This window comes from Rattus norvegicus, chromosome 16, assembly GCF_036323735.1.
Source record: "Rattus norvegicus strain BN/NHsdMcwi chromosome 16, GRCr8, whole genome shotgun sequence".
NCBI classification, from domain to species: Eukaryota; Metazoa; Chordata; class Mammalia; order Rodentia; family Muridae; genus Rattus; species Rattus norvegicus.
In genome coordinates this window covers 72605095-72625723 of record NC_086034.1, presented here as the reverse complement: position 1 = coordinate 72625723, position 20629 = coordinate 72605095, and the positions used below count along the sequence as shown (strand labels likewise).

The following is a 20629-nucleotide window of genomic DNA, read 5'->3' as shown; positions in this document are numbered from 1 at the left end:
CAATGATAACCTGGTCAAGGAAGAAATAAAGAAAGAAATTAAAGACTTTTTAGAATTTAATGAAAATGAAGGTACAACATACCCAAACTTATGGGACACAATGAAAGCTGTGCTAAGTGGAAAACTCATAGTGCTGAGTGCCTGCAGAAAGAGACAGGAAAGAGCATATGTCAGCAGCTTGACAGCACACCTAAAAGCTCTAGAACAAAAAGAAGCAAATTCACCCAGGAGAAGTAGAAGGCAGGAAATAATCAAACTCAGAGCTGAAATCAACCAAGTAGAAATAAAAAGGACCATAGAAAGAATCAACAGAACCAAAAGTTGGTTCTTTGAGAAAATCAACAAGATAGATAAACCCTTAGCCAGACTAACGAGAGGACACAGAGAGTGTGTCCAAATTAACAAAATCAGAAATGAAAAGGGAGACATAACTACAGATTCAGAGGAAATTCAAAAAATCATCAGATCTTACTATAAAAGCCTATATTCAACAAAACTTGAAAATCTGCAGGAAATGGACAATTTCCTAGACAGATACTAGGTACCGAAGTTAAATCAGGAACAGATAAACCAGTTAAACAATCCCATAACTCCTAAGGAAATAGAAGCAGTCATTAAAGGTCTCCCAACCAAAAAGAGCCCTTGTCCAGACGGGTTTAGTGCAGAATTCTATCAAACCTTCATAGAAGACCTCATACCAATATTATCCAAACTATTCCACAAAATTGAAACAGATGGAGCACTACCGAATTCCTTCTATGAAGCCACAATTACTCTTATACCTAAACCACACAAAGACCCAACAAAGAAAGAGAACTTCAGACCAATTTCCCTTATGAATATTGATGCAAAAATACTCAATAAAATTCTGGGAAACCGAATCCAAGAGCACATCAAAACAATCATCCACCATGATCAAGTAGGCTTCATCCCAGTCATGCAGGGATGGTTTAATATACGGAAAACCATCAACGTGATCCATTATATAAACAACGTGATCCATTATATAAACAAACTGAAAGAACAAAACCACATGATCATTTCATTAGATGCTGAGAAAGCATTTGACAAAATTCAACACCCCTTCATGATAAAAGTCCTGGAAAGAATAGGAATTGAAGGCCCATACCTAAACATAGTAAAAGCCATATACAGCAAACCAGTTGCTAACATTAAACTAAATGGAGAAAAACTTGAAGCAATCCCACTAAAATCAGGGACTAGACAAGGCTGCCCACTCTCTCCCTACTTATTCAATATAATTCATGAAGTTCTAGCCAGAGCAATCAGACAACAAAAGGAGGTCAAGGGGATAACAAAAGATCGGAAAAGAAGAAGTCAAAATATCACTATTTGCAGATGATATGATAGTATATTTAAATGACCCCAAAATTTCCACCAGAGAACTACTAAAGCTGATAAACAACTTCAGCAAAGTGGCTGGGTGTAAAATTAACTCAAATAAATCAGTAGCCTTCCTCTACACAAAAGAGAAACAAGCCGAGAAAGAAATTAGGGAAACAACACCCTTCATAATAGACCCAAGTAATATAAAGTACCTCGGTGTGACTTTAACCAAGCAAGTAAAAGATCTGTACAATAAGAACTTCAAGAGTCTGAAGAAAGAAATTGAAGAAGACCTCAGAAGATGGAAAGATCTCCCATGCTCATGGATTGGCAGGATTAATATAGTAAAAATGGCCATTTTACCAAAAGCGATCTACAGATTCAATGCAATCCCCATCAAAATACCAATCCAATTCTTCAAAGAGTTAGACAGAACAATTTGCAAATTCATCTGGAATAACAAAAAACCCAGGATAGCTAAAACTATCCTCAACATCAAAAGGACTTCAGGGGGAATCACTATCCCTGAACTCAAGCAGTATTACAGAGCAATAGTGATAAAAACTGCATGGTATTGGTACAGAGACAGATAGATAGACCAATGGAACAGAATTGAAGACCCAGAAATGAACCCACACACCTATGGGCACTTGATTTTTGACAAAGGAGCCAAAACCATCAAATGGAAAAAAGATAGCATTTTCAGCAAATGGTGCTGGTTCAACTGGAGGTCAACATGTAGAAGAATGCAGATCGATCCATGCTTATCACCCTGTACAAAGTTTAAGTCCAAGTGGATCAAGGACCTCCACATCAAACCAGATACACTCAAACTAATAGAAGAAAAACTAGGGAAGCATCTGGAACACATGGGCACTGGAAAAAATTTCCTGAACAAAACACCAATGGCTTATGCTCTAAGATCAAGAATCGACAAATGGGATCTCATAAAACTGCAAAGCAAAGGACACTGTGCTTAGGACAAAATGGCAACCAACAGATTGGGAAAAGATCTTTACCAATCCTACAACAGATAGAGGCCTTATATCCAAAATATACAAATAACTCAAGAAGTTAGACTGCAGGGAGACAAATAACCCTATTAAAAAATGGGGTTCAGAGCTAAACAAAGAATTCACAGCTGAGGAATGCCAAATGGCTGAGAAACACCTAAAGAAATGTTGAACATCTTTAGTCATAAGGGAAATGCAAATCAAAACTACCCTGAGATTTCACCTCACACCAGTGAGAATGGCTAAGATCAAAAACTCAGGTGACAGCAGATGCTGGAGAGGATGTGGAGAAAGAGGAACACTCCTCCATTGTTGGTGGGGTTGCAGACTGGTACAACCATTCTGGAAATCAGTCTGGAGGTTCCTCAGAAAATTGAACATTGAACTGCCTGAGGATCCAGCTATACCTCTCTTGGGCATATACCCACAAGATGCCCCAACATATAAAAAAGACACGTGCTCCACTATGTTCATCGCAGCCTTATTTATAATAGCCAGAAGCTGGAAAGAACCCAGATGCCCTTCAACAGAGGAATGGATACAGAAAATGTGGTACATCTACACAATGGAATATTACACAGCTATCAAAAACAATGACTTTATGAAATTCGTAGGCAAATGGTTGGAACTGGAAAATATCATCCTGAGTGAGCTAACCCAATCACAGAAAAACACACATGGTATGCACTCATTGATAAGTGGCTATTAGCCCAAATGCTTGAATTACCCTAGATGCCTAGAACAAACGAAACTCAAGACGGATGATCAAAATGTGAATGCTTCACTCCTTCTTTAAAAGGGGAACAAGAATACCCTTGGCAGGGAATAGAGAGGCAAAGATTAAAACAGACACAGAAGGAACACCCATTCAGAGCCTGCCCCACATGTGGCCCATACATATACAGCCACCCAATTAGACAAGATGGATGAAGCAAAGAAGTGCAGACCGACAGGAAACGGATGTAGATCGCTCCTGAGAGACACAGCCAGAATACAGCAAACACAGAGGCGAATGCCAGCAGCAAACCACTGAACTGAGAATAGGACCCCCATTGAAGGAATCAGAGAAAGAACTGGAAGAGCTTGAAGGGGCTCGAGACCCCATATGTACAACAATGCCAAGCAACCAGAGCTTCCAGGGACTAAGCCACTACCTAAAGACTATACATGGACTGACCCTGGACTCTGACCTCATAGGTAGCAATGAATATCCTAGTAAGAGCACCAGTGGAAGGGGAAGCCCTGGGTCCTGCTAAGACTGAACCCCCAGTGAACTAGACTGTTGGGGGGAGGGCGGCAATGGGGGGAGGATGGGGATGTTTGCCCGGAAACCAGGAAAGGGAATAACACTCGAAATGTATATAAGAAATACTCAAGTTAATAAAAAAAGAAAAAAGAAAAAGAAAAGAAATTCTTTCTCTCTTCTGGCTAACTCACCCTTGAAAACAATTTAATCATCAAACTTAAGCCTTTTAAGACAATTGCTGATGTATATGGAACATCAGACATAATGCAGTTCTTGTGTAAAAGGTACCTAGTTTCATTCGGCAGTAATGTCTTAGAAAACTACAGTACAGTAATTGGTGTTATTAGCTAATATTTAATCAGAACCAAACTACTGGTTCATTTACAGTAAAGACTTCTATAGACAGAAAGAGTTTTAACACAAGGACTCTTCATGCTACCTGTTTGCACCCACAGTTCCTCCCTCCCCCATAAGCCTAACTGCAGAAAATCACTAATATGTTCTCCTTTCTATCAGTTTGCCATTTTCAAAAATGTTAATAGTCAGGCATGGTGGTGTACCCCTTCAGTTCCAGCACGCAGGACACAGAGGGAGGTAGATTTCTGAGTTCAAGGCCAGCTTGGTGTACACAGTGAGATCCTGTCTTGAAGGGTAGTGGAGGGACTGTCACCAAAAAATATATATACATATGGGAAACAAGGTAGAGTATTGATTTAAACAAGCCTTATTTTATTACTTGTTGCCTGGCTTTCTTTATGTATTTAAATTGTATCTTGGAAAACACATTTTTCTGATTATGCATCTCCATGTATGCAGTAGCATTCTTTGCCCTACCTCAGCCCCAAACACTGAATGTACTCTAGATCCTTCATTTTGTTAAAACATTAGGTTCATAAACCTGGGACTCATACTTAGACATTAAGGCTTAGGAAATCTCAGTCAGGTCAGTAAGTTTTAGGGCCTTCCAGCCGGGTGCGTACACCATTTCATGGCATTGATGTTGGCTTTAAGAATGCAGTCCTTGACTGTAAGCAAACATGGCTCATACCAGCCACTATCCTCCTTATTTGGGTCATGATATGTCCCATATCCCTAAATAAGAGTGTGCCATGAGAAAAACACGCCTTCTAGTTCAAGTACAAGGTTATAATCAGTCTGGAGGTGGAGGCTGGAGGATCGTTGCAAGTCCTTTCTGGCCTCAATGTCAGCAAGTAGATTAGGTGGCCCTGAATTGCTGATTGTCTTTTCTCCAGCTCCTGGGAGCTGGGATTACAGTACCACATTTGGCTTTCCCAGAGAAGTCTTTTAGAGAATATATGGCGTGTATAGGAGATTAAGGGATGTATGTAGGGAAAATATTGTGTTTGTGTTGTCATGTGCACGCCACTATGCACTTGTGGAGGTTAGAGGACAAACTACAGCAGTCATTTCTTTCTCTCCATGTGGGAGCTGGGAATTGAATTAAGGTCATTAAGGCTAGGTGGCAAGTGTCCTTTACTTGCCGAGCCATCGTTCCTGCTCCAACTGATGTTTTAAGATCACTGACATCTAATAATTTGGACTTTAATTAGCTTATTTATTATGCTTGGAATCAAACCTAGGGCCTTGCCTATACTAAGCAAGCACTAGACTACATCTCGAACCCAGTTATTTAAAAACACAATTTAAAGGGGAAGAACAGCTCATCAGAAAAATACTAACCTTTGGCAGCTGCATCTCTGAAAGAAGAGAGCGGATGCTAAGCTGTACAAACGTGACCCTTGGCAGAGAGAATCTACTTGGCCTTCTTGTAAACTGCTAACACCAAGTTAAGATAGAGTCTGGGTATCTATCAGCAGCCAGTATAAGATGTTAGACTGACTTTTTTTCTTTTCCTTATTTTTGGTGGTAGAGTCCTGGAGCCTCGGCTGTTCTAGAATTTATTTTCTAGACTAGACTGGCCTGGAATTGAGGGATTCATCTGCCTTTGCCTCCTGAGTGCAGGGATTAAAGGAGTAAACCACCACCACCTGGAGTAGGAAGTTCATAATGTCAAGATGTTTTTGAGACAATGTTTCACTGTCTAGGCTGGCCTCAACCTTACTTTATAGAGATCCCCTTCCTTTATAGAGATGCCACACTACAGATTAAAACTCCTGCTTATCATGTAAGGAATTGGCTTTTCAAAACTCCTCCTTACATGGTGTTCTATCAGCAAGTGAAGGCGTTTTTGGCCTTTCAAGACATTACAGTCAGAATTAGTATTCTTTATTTATTTATTTATTCCCTTTAATAGCCAGAATATTACTGCCTGATTATTAAAACATCAAAGAGATCAAATGAATATATAAACATTTATTGTTCCTTTAAAAGTACAGTGTTGCACTCTTGTACAGCCCTTGTTAATAAGCATTTTTAGTTAGTGTAATAAACACCAAAAACCATATAAACTGGGTTATCGGTGGGATCTTGGTCTGGGCTTCTCTCAGCTCACTATCCCTTCATCTTTGCCACCCTCCCTCCCCTACCCTCACCTCCCAAAAAAGAATGAGATGAGGCACACAACAAGAGTAGGGTGGATTAGAAGAGAGGTGCTTTATTGCAGAGTAGAGCAGGTAAGAGTGGACATGGCCAAAGGGACCATTGTAGTGATCCATGTTTTAGGTAAGATTTATTCCATTTCTAAAACAAAACGGTTTCCTGAGGGTCTTTGTGCAGGTGGTTGACAAGCTTGTCTGGTTTGACTCTTGCATAAGAGCAATGGTGCATCTATATTCTTCACGAGAAAACCAACTACTATACATTCGTTTAACATGCAAGGTTCCTGGGGCCAGACTGACTTCATTATATATTAATAACTTATAGGCAGATCAGCAAGCATGTCACATCTCCCCCCAGGGCCAGAGCAGGACTCAGGTCCCATTCTCCTAGACAAGATTTGATCTTGGAGTTCCAGTCTTTGGTTTACAGCCTGTTTATTATTAATGAACAGTTCCAGTTTTATCAAGTGTGGTAATATCCAGCCATATAGCATCATCAATGAGTGATACACAGACTGGCCACCATCCCTCTTTTTTTTTTTTTTTTAAGATTTTGTTTATTTTATGTATATGAATACACTGTAGCTGTCTTCAGACACACCAGAAGAGGGCATCGGATCCCTGTTACAGATGGTTGTGAGCCACCATGTGGTTGCTGGGATTTGAACTCAGGACCTCTGGAAGAGCAGTCAGTGCTCTTTTTTTTTTTCTTTTTTTCTTTTTTTTTGGTTTTTTCGGAGCTGGGGACCGAACCCAGGGCCTTGCGCTTCCTAGGCAAGCGCTCTACCACTGAGCTAAATCCCCAACCCCGCAGTCAGTGTTCTTAACCGCTGAGCCATCTCTCCAGCCCACCACCACCCCTCTTAATGGCATCAAGTAACACTCCTGGAATGTAGCTTCATATTTTTTATGCATTTTTTTGTCTGACTTCTGGATCATTATGGATGCAGGAATCATCTACGGTAGGTTCTAGCATTTTTGAGGGTCTCATAATTCAGGCTGGTCTTATATTGATAATATAGACAAGGATGAGTGTGAACTTTTGATCCTCTTGTCCCCACTTCTTGAGTGCTAAGATTATGTGTGTCATCATGCCCAGTTTGCAGTGCATACAAGGGAAGCCTGGAAGGCTAGCCCACGGCTTCATTATTTTGATTGCTATTGATTGTGGACTATGCCACATGTATTGGTTCAAGTGTTAATGGATAATTGGTTTATTTTCACCAACCTTTCCCAATGTTGGGACCTGCATGTGCATGCTTTTAATTAAGAGGCAGAGGTGGGTCTCTCTTGAGTTTATGACTAGTTCCAGATCAGCCAGGGTTATAAAGTGAGTGTTCTAAAAAATAAAGATGGATTTTGTGGTCTGTGCAGCCACCAGGACCATGCTGTTGTGAGTGGCCTGCACTTGAGGCTATGGCAGGTCTGTGCTGCCATTGAGGGCCATGTCTGGGTCCATGGTCCTACTGTGGCTGGGGTCTACGTTTATGTCTGTAGTCAGTGCTGCCACCTCTAGCCAAGTTGACGTCTGTGGGCTGCACTGCTGCTAGGGCCATGGTGATATCTCTAGTGTGGGTGCCTGTGGGGGCCTTGTCTGTGTCTGTAGTCCTAGTGGATCAGCAGCCCACTGCAGCCTGCAGCCAGTAGCCCTGTCCATGGTCTGTCACCAGAAACCAAGTGGAGGCTCAGGATCCTTGCCCCTGCTGACTGTGAAGAACAAGGAGGCTACTTTTGCTGTGATGTTGATGACTGCAGACAAACAGTTGAGAGGGACATGGGAGGCTTCTGTGACCACCCCAAACCCTATTACAAGACAAAAACTAACAGTCTAGGCAGGAAGCCATCAGAGAGAACCCTTAAGAAAGAGTGCCGGGTACTAAAGTGTAGCTTTCTACAGGCTTCTGGACCATGTGCAGGGAGAGGTGGACTCAGTTCTATTTAAAAAGCAGGCCACTGGGAGTTTGACCATGCTCCAGTGAGTATGTAGATAACAGAAACTGGATTTTTAAATTAAACAAAAGTTATTTTTATTTTTACTTTTTCCGGGGTGGGGGTCACAAGGGTGGGAGGGAAGACATGGAAGGACTGAGAAGTGAATGTGACTAATAGGAATGATGTGAAAGGGGTTGGGGATTTAGCTCAGTGGTAGAGCACTAGGCCCTGGGTTCAGTCCCTGGCTCCGGAAAAAAAAAAGAAAGGAAAAAAAAAAAAAAAGGAATGATGTGAATGCCCAGAGAAACCAGTAAAATATTTTAAAAAGGGTGAAAGTTACTTTTTTTTTTTTTTTTTTTGGTTCTTTTCTTTGGAGCTGGGGACCAAACCCAGGGCCTTGCGCTTCCTAGGCAAGCGCTCTACCACTGAGCTAAATCCCCAACCCCGAAAGTTACTTTATTAAAGCTAATAAATTTGTAGATCACATAGTGAAAATTTAGGCTAGAAGATTATTTTATAAAAAAAAAAAACCACAATGTTTTTAGTTCAACAAATATTTTTAAAATTATATGCAATTTACCATATCTGTAAACTTACTGTTTTGAAATAGGGGCAATTAAGGACGATGCCCAGCAAAATAAAAGTATATATTTCACTTCCAACACTAAGACAGATAAGAGGATGAATACAAGAAAAATCCGGCCGTATAGCACACACCACAACCTGACGAGTCTTCTCTGAATCAGTGACCACCAAACAGGTATTCTAGAGTTATCCTTGTACACGTCCTTAGTGGTCTGTGATCTTACGCATGGATGGAGTCCCCTCTTGAAGTTCTTAGTCTTACTAGCAAAAGAATTCAATAATGTACTCAAATGAGGCTCTAGCACAATTTTATTAGAGGTTAAAAGAAAAAAAAATCCAGGGTAGGCAAGCTATAAAGCCCAGCAGCTGCCTCAAGAGTAGAGGATAATGATTAAAACACAAGAACAACCAAACAAACAAACCAACTAAACCAAGCGTACCATTTAAATTGGCATGATTAAGCTGGTATGGATGTCAAACACATTGTGGACAAGCAAGCCCCAAATGTTGGGGAAATCCGAAGTATTAAGGAAAGCATGCTTAGAAAAGAGAAAGAAGGGGTTGGGGATTTGGCTCAGTGGTAGAGCACTTGCCTAGCAAGCACAAGGCCCTGGGTTCAGTCCCCAGCTCCGGAAAAAAAAAAAAAAAAGAGAAAGAGTCAGCAGACATATGAAGTTGAATGGCTACGGCCAAGAATTCTACAGCACCAGGGGCAGGGATTCTGGAAAGATATACGTACCTTACTCCACCTGTACCTCTTTGTCATGTCTTAAGGTGAACCTGCCTTTCTAGGGGTGGGCCCTTGGCCAGGTGATTGACTGATCTGGTCCAACTGGATGGTTAGGGCTTCACCCAGGCCAGGGAGGATACTGTCTGGAGCACAAGTGTTTTCTTAATGGGCCTTTACTGCTTACTCTAACACCACTTTTAACTTTCTCTTCTGGCATCCCAGTCCTACAAACTGCCCCCAGCTTAACGGGCTTCCATGTTTCTATGTTGTTGAGCAGTTCTTTCACTTTTGCATTGCATTCATACATATAATGTTCAAGCCGGTTGCTCAATTTAGAACCATGCTAAACCCCAGCCAGTTCTCGCTCCCCTCTCACTGAGCTGTACTGCTTGCACTCCACACATCCTGAATCTTACCACTCCTGGCTTCTTATGCTGCCACCTTCACACAAGCTACCATCTCTTTGCTCACTAGCAACAGCCTCTTAACTGGTTTGTCTTTTGAGTTGTTGTCCTTCTGCAGTAGAATTACCTTTTTAAAATACTAGTGCCTAAAGTGGTTCAGTGGCCACTGAACTTCATCCATACTAGTACTTGACTCCTTCAGTCTTTACTTCCTGTCCTTTTCCTAACTGGGCTCCACTACCAGGGCCTGGACCTCTTCTACTGGCTGTCCTTTCAAGGTTGGTGCTTAAACATACATTCCCAGTGTCTGGAATGATCTTCCTCACTGTCATCCATTCCACCCTCTCATGAACAATGCAATTTCTTGCATGGGATACCTACTCTAATTAAAGCATGGAGGGAGTTTTCTCTCAATCATCCTTATTCGGGAACCTCAGTATAATTCACACTTTTATTCTACCTTCCCCTTTATAGAATGAGCTCCATGAAGATGGCCAACATGCCTCATACAGTTCTCTTCATACCATGCTAACTCCACACGGGTGCATAATATTAAAATTAACAAATGAAAGAGAGAAATCCTAAACTGCCTACTTCATATCTCACATCCCTACTCCCATCTCAACATAGCAGAATTTATTTTTTAGATAGGTTTTGACTTTGTATGCCTTGGTTGGCTAGAATTCTCTACGATCAGGCTGTCCTCAAACTCAGCAAATTCTTGCCTTTCCTTTGTGAAGCCTGAGATCACAAGAGTGTGCTACCAAGCCTGAGCCTGAAGAGTGTATTTAAAACTGTATCACCCTCTGCTTCAGAGCGGACTGTGGAGATAGGACGTTGCTCAGTACAATAATCTCAGCATAGTAAACCAGTAAAACTTATTCTCCATTTTAGAGTAAAATAGCTTACATCAGCCTACAGAACTCCTTAGGCTCTTAACTTCTGCTTTCCTCTGTAACCTCATCTCTTACTTGTCCCCCAAGCCACTGCACTCAGGAACTCTAACTCACTTCTGCTTTTCTTTGAGCAGACTGAAGGCACCAAGCCTTGGGAGGTGGGTTTCACCATTCCTCATGGCACCAGGCACAGAAGATGTCCTCACAGTAAAATCGCCCTTCGAAATCTTTCAGCAGTTACTTCCTCTAGCAGGCCAGTCCTAGCCTCATCTTTAAAATCTGCATCTTCCTCCAGCACTTTTAATATTTCTGTGACTCTCCTTCTTCTCACTATAAAACACTAGCTTGGTAAAGTGAGGTAGACCAGTATACCACCCATCTTCACTAATATATAGTTCCTTAGAAGTTTGTAACAGATTTTCAATAAATACTTATTAAGCCAGTTGATGTGTCTAGAGTTTAAGGTAACTAAGTAAATTATTTTTGGGATACCATCTGTTAACCCTATCTTGATTTCTTTTCTTTACAGTGGACTAGAGAACCTAGCATCAATACCTTTTAAAATGTTAACAAGCCACTGTTCTGGTGTTCCTGGTACACAGCTACTATCATGAAACTAATTTAGATAAGGTTTCTAGGTCCATTCAATTCAATGTTTCCTAAATAATTTGTGACAGTGCTGCTGAGGCAACTGGGTTCAGTAAGATGCTGCCAGCCTCCAGAGCACCCTAGTTCAGATTCGACACAGATATAATTACATAAGCACGTAACTGCAGAGAGAAGTCCAGAAAGGTAAAGCCTTACTTGGGGAAGGTAAGGGAAGCAGACATAACACATAAGATTCATCTTAAGGATACATGGGGAGGTCAGGGGATGGGCATCCCAGGCCAAGCAAAACTCTGTATTTGAGCAGTTAAAGGAGTTGAAGGACAAGCAGGGCAGGATGGTAAAAACACAGAGTACCTGCTGCCTATGCAGCCACCATAAGCAATTTGGATTTTACTCACTCCAGAGGTAGACTCTGAAGTCTAAGTTTTATAAGCAAGGAACTGGCAGTGTTTTTACGAGGGACAGAGAGAAGGCTGGAGACTAGGACTGACAAAAAGTTGAGTAGGAGACTGAGTACTTGAATTCAAGATTGCTGGTGAGAGAATAACCAAGAGGTACTAGTTTTACTCTATGAGATTAACCTAAGTCTTGAGGAAGGGGGAGAAATCCTAGGAGCAGCTGATAAAAACACTGGGAACCAAGACTAATGGGAGTTGGGTCCCTGGAAGCCCACAGGGTGGAAGGAAGAGAATCCACTCCCACAGGCCGTCCTCTGACCTACATGTGTGCTTGGTGCCCATTTGCCTAAAGTTATAGATGGTGTGAACTGCCTTGTGGGTGCTGGGAACCGAATCTGGGTCCTCTGCAAGAGCAACAAATGCTCTTTACCACTGAGTTAAGTCCTGGTTTTGTTTGTTTGATTGATCTCATTGATACCAGGGTTCCAGATTTAAGTAGCCGGCAAATGCATTAAACCACATACATGGTGACTCAGAAGGCAAGTCCATGTGTGCTGAAGTTAGAGGGGCTAGTAAAGGATGGTATGCGGGCTCAAGAGTCAAAGGTCTACAATGATGTCGGGCACACGCGCCCCAGACTCAAAACTACAGAAGGTCAAGCATGTAACACTTCTCTCTAGCATGAAAAATAGCTGCAACAGCTCGCAATTTCCAGCACAGACAGAACGCAAAGGTAACAACGTTCCAAGCTGGAGAAACGGCTCAGCGGTTAAGAGCACTGACTGCTCTTCCAGAGGTCCTGAGTTCAATTCCTAGCAACCGCATGTGGCTCACAGCCATCTGCAGTGGGATCCGCTGCCCTCTTCTGGTGAGTCGGAAGACAGCGACAGTGTACTCACAAATATAAAATAAATTTTAAAAAATAAGTGCTTTTGATTCTCAGCTTAGAAGAAATGAAATGCACGTCTGTACTCGCTCTTTAAGTAGACGGCCATCTGGATTCTGAACGTGGAACACAGATTTGTATAAATCACACCTCCGCAGCCGCCCTTTTTAAAAATTACATGTGACCAGGGACGAGCTTTCCCACCTTCCCTTTACGCTTCTGGGTCCAACAGGCGGTTTAAATTGAATTAAGTTTACCACACTCACCAATACAAGACCCTACAAGAGACTAAAGCAAGGCTCCCAAACAAACGCGCTTTCTTCCGGCCAAGGCGCAGAGGACCCACCCACTTCCGCACTGCTGACCACGCCCCCCAGGCACGCCTCGCCCTAACCAATGGTCAGCTTCCCTGGGAACGTTACCTTCGGCTAATCAGAGCCTGCGAGCGAACTCCTCGCGAGAGGTGAGGTTGAAGCTGCCTCCGCCATCTTGAAGATGGGAGACGAGCGACAGCTGTTGTCTTTCTGCTAAAGCAAACACCACAACGGACCGGGTGGTCACCCCCCACGGTGAGGTAATCGTCCCCATAACTGCTAACCAAAGCCACCGAAAGCGGCGACCGTATCAAAGCCGAGCGCGGCGGCACCGACGGCCCCTTCACCTGCCTCCCGGGCAGAGGGGAAGTGTGGAGGGCCAGAAGGATGGTGCAGTCCTGTTCCGCCTACGGCTGCAAGAACCGGTACGATAAGGACAAGCCCGTCTCCTTCCACAAGTAGGTAACTGGCGTGCTCCGCGGCCGCGGCAGGGGCGCGCGGGCGGGTGGAGGCGGAGCCCGGCGCGTGGCCGCGCGAGACCTGGAGGAGGCGGGGCGGCCGGCGGGCTCGGGCGGCAGACGGGGCTGGCCGGCGGGGGCGGGGACCCATGGCTGCGCGTTCCCGGCGCGCGCCGCCTCCGTTGGCTGGGCTCTGCTGAGGCTGCGGCCGCGCCTTTGCGCTCGTGGAGGGTTTCTGGCGAGCAAGCGATGGACGCCTGGAAGCCTCTCGCTGCCCTCCGGATTTCGTCCCAAGCCAAGCCGTGGAAATGTCCCATAGGGATAAACTGGAACTAGAAAAGCATGGGAGGGAGACCTGGCTTCTGACCTCGCTGCTGCTGTTAGGAGGGAAGCAGGATAGCTGAGTGTTGACATCTGACCAGGACTTTTAGACCTGGTTTCAAAGAACCAAGCTTTAAGGATCTGTGGGTTTTAGAGGTGACTCTTGGTATTGCCAAGATGAGCCCCAGTCTTTCAACACACGGTAGTAATGAAACGATAGCATTCACTTTACTCAGATGCCCTGGGAAAGGTTGATGGAACTAATGTTAGCTTTCCCCCACAGCTGTCAGGCCTTGTTCTTGTGTGTGCAGCAAGCAAGAATCCAGGATGAAAAATACTCTCTTGAAAGAAGAAGGCAATAGAATTAACGTTACTGATGGTGATTATTAGCAATGCTAACGGTCCACAAAATGTGACATACTTTTAGGCAGCTAAATTCGTTATTACAAGTTTTATGTTAGGTTTTGGAAGAATTCCTGACTGTATGCAGAGAATAGCTAAGAAATCAGACCCACTGGAAAATTATCCAAACTGTCTATAGGGAAAACAATTACAGAAACAAATTTCAAAATGTTCCCTCAGGGATTTGGGGAGCTAGTGTTTTTGTTTAAAAGTGTTTGTTAGAAAGTAAGAGTTGTATGCTGGTGTTTTCTCTGTGGGAAGAGGATAGAATATGTCCAATTACTACGACTTGATTGATTGAAATTTCATACGCCTTCAGAATGTCAGAACAGATCAGGAAATGGTGACAGGGATATGCATCCGACTTGCCACTTCCCTTTCCTATGCTTTATTAAGATGGCCCAGGAGTCTTCAAATATGCAGACTAGTTAAAAATGGCACACATCGGGGTTGGGGATTTAACTCAGTGGTAGAGCGCTTGCCTAGCAAGCGCAAGGCCCTGGGTTCGGTCCCCAGCTCTGAAAAAAAGAAAAAAGAAAAAAAAAATGGCACACATCAAACTACTGTTTCAACTGCTGGATGTTGAAACATAAAAACAAGAATGAGTCTTATTCCTTATGTAAGAACAGTAAATGGCAAAGATCTTGACAGTTCAGAGTTTGTGCTCTATGCCAGGAGATGAGATACTAAGATTTATAAGAAGCTACCACAGTGGTTGTACTTCTTTTCAGGAATATCTTTTTTCCAGCCTGTGTGCAGTAGCAGTGGAGAAAGCTGGCTGTGTAAAGAATAAACACTAGCAGGAAGATTGGTTAGGTCTTCATAAAGAAAATGATGATCAGGGTCCCACATACCTTATGTAGTGGAATAGTAAAAATAAGTGGAAACATTCCTTTTCAGCCATTTCTGATTCCTCTAGCATCTCCCACCAAGTTTTTGTTATAGAAAAGCATAGTGGCAATAGATACAAGGATTCCCCATTCCATACACTGAATTAAGCCATAAAATAACGTCCTTACCATCTTTGTCACTTGCCCAATTCAGGATGTAGTCTCTTTGTTGGAGTGATTAAAAAGAGCTAGACGTCTATTTCAGGATGTAGACATATGTCCAAGTTTTGTTCTATAAGACACAAAATTTTTAGTAAAAATATGCGTAGAATTTGCACATATGATCAATTTTTTTTCTTTTCTTTTCTTTTTTTTTTTTTTTTTTTTTTTGGAGCTGGGGACCGAACCCAGGGCCTTGCGCTTGCTAGGCAAGTACTCTACCACTGAGCTAAATCCCCAACCCCACATACGATCTATTTTAACTGAACTGTTAAGTGTCTTCAGTATAAAAAGGTGAAGCTCACTGAGTGAGAATAGTAACCGGAACTGATCTCCAATCAGATTCTCCTTAGTATGTTAAGATTTTCCTTAGTATGAGAATGGGGGAAGGGTATTATTTATTTTTTAAAGTAAAGTCAGAGAACTGAATTGTATCTTCTTAGGTTTCCTCTTACTCGTCCCAGTCTTTGTAAACAGTGGGAGGCAGCTGTTAGAAGGAAAAACTTCAAGCCCACTAAGTACAGCAGTATCTGTTCGGAGCACTTTACTCCAGACTGCTTTAAGAGAGAGTGCAACAACAAGCTACTGAAGGAGAACGCTGTGCCCACTATTTTTCTCTATATAGAGCCACATGAGAAGGTAATTTGGGTTCTTAAATGCTGGATTTGTTTTTTTCCTTTCCCGGTCTTTTCTTTGTTTTCTTTCCTCCTCTGCATTCTCTTCCCCTCCCATTCCTTGTGTGAGACAAAGTCTTAAGTAGTCCAGGCTGGCTTTGAGCTTGCGTATAGCTAAGGCTGAATTGGAACTCCTGATCCTCCTGCCTCTACCTTCCAAATTCTATCATAAGCACTGGATTTGAGTGAATGCTGTTTTAATTTATGAAGCTAGTGTGTTCATGGGAAAATCAGGGAAGGGTTAAAACCAGTGTGTTTGAAACCCATCATTTGGCAGTAACTACTGTTGGGGCTCAGTGGTTAAGAGTATGTATTGCTCTTCCAGAGGATGTAGATTTGACCCCTAACACCCACTTGAAGCTGCTCACAATTTCTTAACTCTAGTTGCAGGGAATCTCAGGTCTCCTCATACCCTCCCAACCCTCCCACGGCAGACACTCACAGAGACACACATGTATGCCCATGATTAAAAAATAAATCTTTTTATAAAGAAAAAAATAACCATTATTAACAATAATACACTTTTAAAGAAACAGATTTCTATGTATCTCACACTAAATAACTCGGTCTAGTTTTGTTTAAGTTAAAGATAGTTCTGTTTTCATTTATGAGTTGATAAGTTTTATTTTCATTCCTACTGACTATTTTCAAATGATTTTTCTTCTGTTTTGGCTGTTTAGTAGTTTAGTGTTTACTTATATCCAACTAAACCACTCTTTCACAAAGCCCACTCTAACCTCGAATAGAAAAGGTGAGTTAGGACTGAAAGTGCCCTGCATGGTGGCACAGACCTGCAGTCTGAGCGGGCAGAGAAGGAGCTCAGAGGACTGTCACAGTTCGAGGCAGGCCAACCTGGATTATACAGTAAGGACACCCCATCCCCTAAACACAAGAAAACCAACCCCAGACAAGCAAAAACCACCTCAAACTGACTCCAGGGACAGTTGTATTTTACTTGTAATTCTAATACTGGGAGGTCGAGGTTGGAGGAACTCAAATGTAGGCCCAGCCTAGGCTGCAAACCAAGACCCTGTTGTTTAAAATCTACAAGTAAGCCAAACCCTAATGCCGACATTTTTAGTCCTGGAAGATGTGGTTTTAGTCCTTGAGAGCTCTGCATTCCACGCCAGTACTGCAACCACCAAGATATTGTGTTTTCTCCTTTTGGAATTTTTGGGTACCATGGAATGACAAAAAATGTCTAATGTTGAAACTACAGATATTTTTTTAGTTACTAAACTCACAACTGCCTGTACGTTGCTCTTTTAGAAGGAAGAACTGGAACCCCAAGAGCAGCTTCCCTCTCCTTCACCCCCCACTTCCCAGGTTGACGCCGCTGTTGGGTTGCTAATGCCTCCTCTCCAGACCCCTGATAACCTCTCAGTTTTCTGTGACCACAACTACACTGTGGAGGACACAATGCACCAGAGGAAGAGGATCCTTCACCTGGAGCAGCAGGTTGAAAAGCTCAGGAAGAAACTCAAGACCGCCCAGCAGCGGTGCCGTCGGCAGGAGAGACAGCTCGAGAAGCTCAAGGAAGTTGTACACTTTCAGAGAGAGAAAGACGACGCCTCGGAGAGGGGCTATGTGATTCTACCAAATGACTACTTCGAAATTGTTGAAGTGCCAGCATGAAAGGATGAGGTGTATTAGTGGACAAGACTGTATACCTTCTTTTAGCCTACATACAGGAGTTCATTTGAAAAAAATAACAATTACTTGTATTAAAAAACAATATTTTTTTAAAATAAATTAGATATATACTGTATAATTGTAATTTTTTGTTTGTAATTTCAGAGTTTCTACATTTTAACAAAATATTTAAGAAAATCCTTAAACCACCAACATAATGTTGTATATTGGTTTCAAGATGGTGGACTGTTTTTCATTTGAATATTTATAGAAATAATGTAAAAATAAAGAGTAGAGAGGGTAAGGGTGTGGTAAAAATGATTTAAGTTTCAAAATTAATGCCGTTTATTGAGATAACTTATGATTAAATCAGAAGTCTAAGTGAGAGCATAGGACATAGCCTTTCAGAATATAGAGATGTACACACACACATTCTGTATTTATAGCCAGAGCTTCATTTATTTTTCTCAATCACTTATCAAAAACGAACTGTCAAGCCAATATTTGAGGAAATTATTTTGCTGTCTTCAGAAAAACCATTCCATAGTTAATAATTTCATAAAGAGTAGAGTCTTAGGAGTAGGTCCTTTGTGTCCCTAGCTTTATGAATTGGAAGAGTGCCTTGGGGAATGGCAGGCCTCAAAGTGAGCTCTTGGCATCGGTGAGGTGAAAACTGGGGGCTGGCTGGAGAGATGTGTCAGTGGGCAAGGTGCACGCAAGCCTGCTCCCTGAGTTTAGCCCCTGGGACCCCATAAAGAAAGGAGAGAACCTCTCCACGGAGTTTCTGTCAGGCCTCCACGTGTGCTGTGACAACTTTCTAAAGAAATAAAATTGGGATCTGGCTCTTGATCAGCCCCAGGCTGAAGGCATCTAATTCCACAGCTGAAGTTCAATCTGCATTCAGACCTCTGACAAAGTATTTTAGTAGAGTTTGGTTTATATTATAATACGATACTTTGGCCCTTAAGTATTCGATAGATTTGCCCTTAACTGTTTGACTTTGGTCAAGACATTGCATAGAAAGTATTCTTTTCACTCAGAAGTTAGAAATGACATCCAATTTACTTCATGTGGCCTATGTTCAAAAGTAACGTGTTGTGTTTCTGTCACCATTGAGACGTAAATATTGCAGCTTCTGTTCACACTGTGGCTTGTGTTCTGACTGTGAGAAAGCTTACATATATTTGAAACGAAAATGTGTCCTGAGTAAACAAGTGCTAATAAAAAAAGAATTCTCTAGGCTTAGGAGAACTGTATTTTATACTTCAGAATACACTGTAGTCGAAGAGTAGCAGACCTTTCAAGACAGTATTAAAGCTATGTTATTCCAGTATCTGTGGATCTGCTTTTTTCTTTCTGAGTTACTACTATGCTGAGAACAGTTAGCACTTTTTTGTTGCTGGTTTGTTCTCTTCTGTGTAGCCTTGGCTGTCCTGCAATCTGCTCTGTAGATCAGAGTCAGAGAGGTCCGCTCGCCTCTGCCTCCTAAGTGCCGGGATTCAAGGTGCGCACCACCGCCACCTGGCAGAACTTTTAATCCATGGGAATTTGATTGTTTTATAAACACCTCTCATTTTGGTGCTGAGGATTGAACATGCCCATGAGCAGGCTACCCCCAAGCTAGACCCCCAAGCTTTTTTTTTTTTTTTAAATTTGGCTTTTTGTTTTGTTCTTTGAGACAGAGTCTCACAGTGTGGCTCTGGCTACCCTGGAACATACTATGCAGACCATGCTGGCCTCAAACCCACAGAGGCTACAGCCTCTGCCTCTGCAGAGCTGGGATTTAAGGTGTACACCGCCTTAAATTATTATTTAATTATTAAAATATTTATTAATTAAAATATTTATTCTATGTGGCTGGAGAGATGGCTCAGTGGTTAAGAAACTTAAAATTCGGGGCTGGGGATTTAGCTCAGTGGTAGAGCGCTTACCTAGGAAGCGCAAGGCCCTGGGTTCGGTCCCCAGCTCTGAAAAAAAGAACCAAAAAAAAAAAGAAACTTAAAATTCCTTTTGAAGCCCTGAGTTTGGTTCCCAGTAACCACATGGCAGCTCAAAGCCTCCTACAACTCTGGTTTCTGGCCTCAGACCAGGTTGCTCTCAAACACAGAAGTTGTGTCCATCCGGTCCCCCGCCCCCATTCCTCCTAAATGCTGGGATTAGAGGCATTTGCATCTCCATGTCTAACCCAAGCCCCTTTGTTTTTCAGACACTATTTTGTATTCCTGGATGCCTCTGGATTATGTACCATGGCTGCCACTGAGCTCCTAGCAACCCTGTCTCAGCCTCCCAAATGCTGGGGTTACAAGTGTGTGTCACTGTGCTCCATATAGATCGGTATCTTAAAGATGCAAAATGATTGGATTACTCACAGTTGGTTAACTTGGTTTAGATCAACTAGGGAATGGGAGCATCTTCACTGGGCACTTGTGAAAACCAACTTTGTGCTCAACAAAAGAAACAGCCCTTACAACAAGGGAATAAAAGATGTATTTTGTGCCGAATTTAAACTTGGATGGCTGGCCCAGGAATGTAGAATTAGATCTCTCCAAATACTAGGAGGTAGAATTTTCCGAAGCTTTGTAGCAACAGAACGAAGAAAGCCATCAATCAAGATACTTTTTCTTTTTTAAAGGTACATGGTCCCATCAGGTAGGTGGGTTAGAACAAAAACTGACAACTTGGCCGTGGGCCTTAGGTGATGTCTGACAACACTTAAGACTTTTGATGGTGGAAAAGTAAGATTTTTGTGAGTATATTGCAAATGGATTTTTGTGTTAGGATATTACATTTGGCGTTTAGTCACAATTTTCTGTGCAGAGTGGGAGCAAGGAATGGCTAATAAGGTACAATAAGCCAAGATAAATTGTCACCAGGCTCTGGACATACAACCTCTCAACCTCTCTACATCACTGCACCAAGCAGCCTTGCAGACATAGCTGCTTTCTAGGAATTCTGGTTCACATGAAAAGATTCAAAGTTACCAACTCTGTTTTGACATCTTTTGAAACAGTCTTGCAAAGTATGTGGGCAAATGCATTGCAAAGTGTGCTTCCAACCTAATTTCTGCTTGTAAGTGTGGTCCGGATCCAAGAACCAAAGTTAGGTTATAAATGTGGTAACCATAACCACTTATTTGCTGTCAGCACATCATTGAGCTTGAAGTTACTTTCTGCGCATGCGCGAAGGAGTTCTCATTTGGAAAGAACTGAGCAAG

The 20629-nt window shown here is 42.3% G+C and overlaps 1 protein-coding gene and 1 long non-coding RNA gene across 2 annotated transcripts in view; one reads left to right on the top strand and one right to left on the bottom strand.

Moving 5' to 3' along the window:
- The window catches only part of LOC134482515 (uncharacterized), a 32194-nt gene extending 18804 nt beyond the window's left edge, over window positions 1-13390 (bottom strand). The window contains exon 1 of the long non-coding RNA XR_010058735.1: window positions 12988-13390. This is a non-coding gene — a long non-coding RNA (uncharacterized LOC134482515). The remainder of the gene's footprint in view (window positions 1-12987) is intronic.
- Thap1 (THAP domain containing 1) lies at window positions 13034-17628 on the top strand. Its single transcript, NM_001008340.1, has 3 exons — window positions 13034-13337; window positions 15553-15748; window positions 17053-17628. The coding sequence occupies exons 1-3, from the start codon at window positions 13267-13269 to the stop codon at window positions 17416-17418; spliced, it is 633 nt and encodes a 210-aa protein (NP_001008341.1). The 5' UTR covers window positions 13034-13266; the 3' UTR covers window positions 17419-17628.
- The last annotated feature ends 3001 nt before the right edge of the window (window positions 17629-20629 follow it).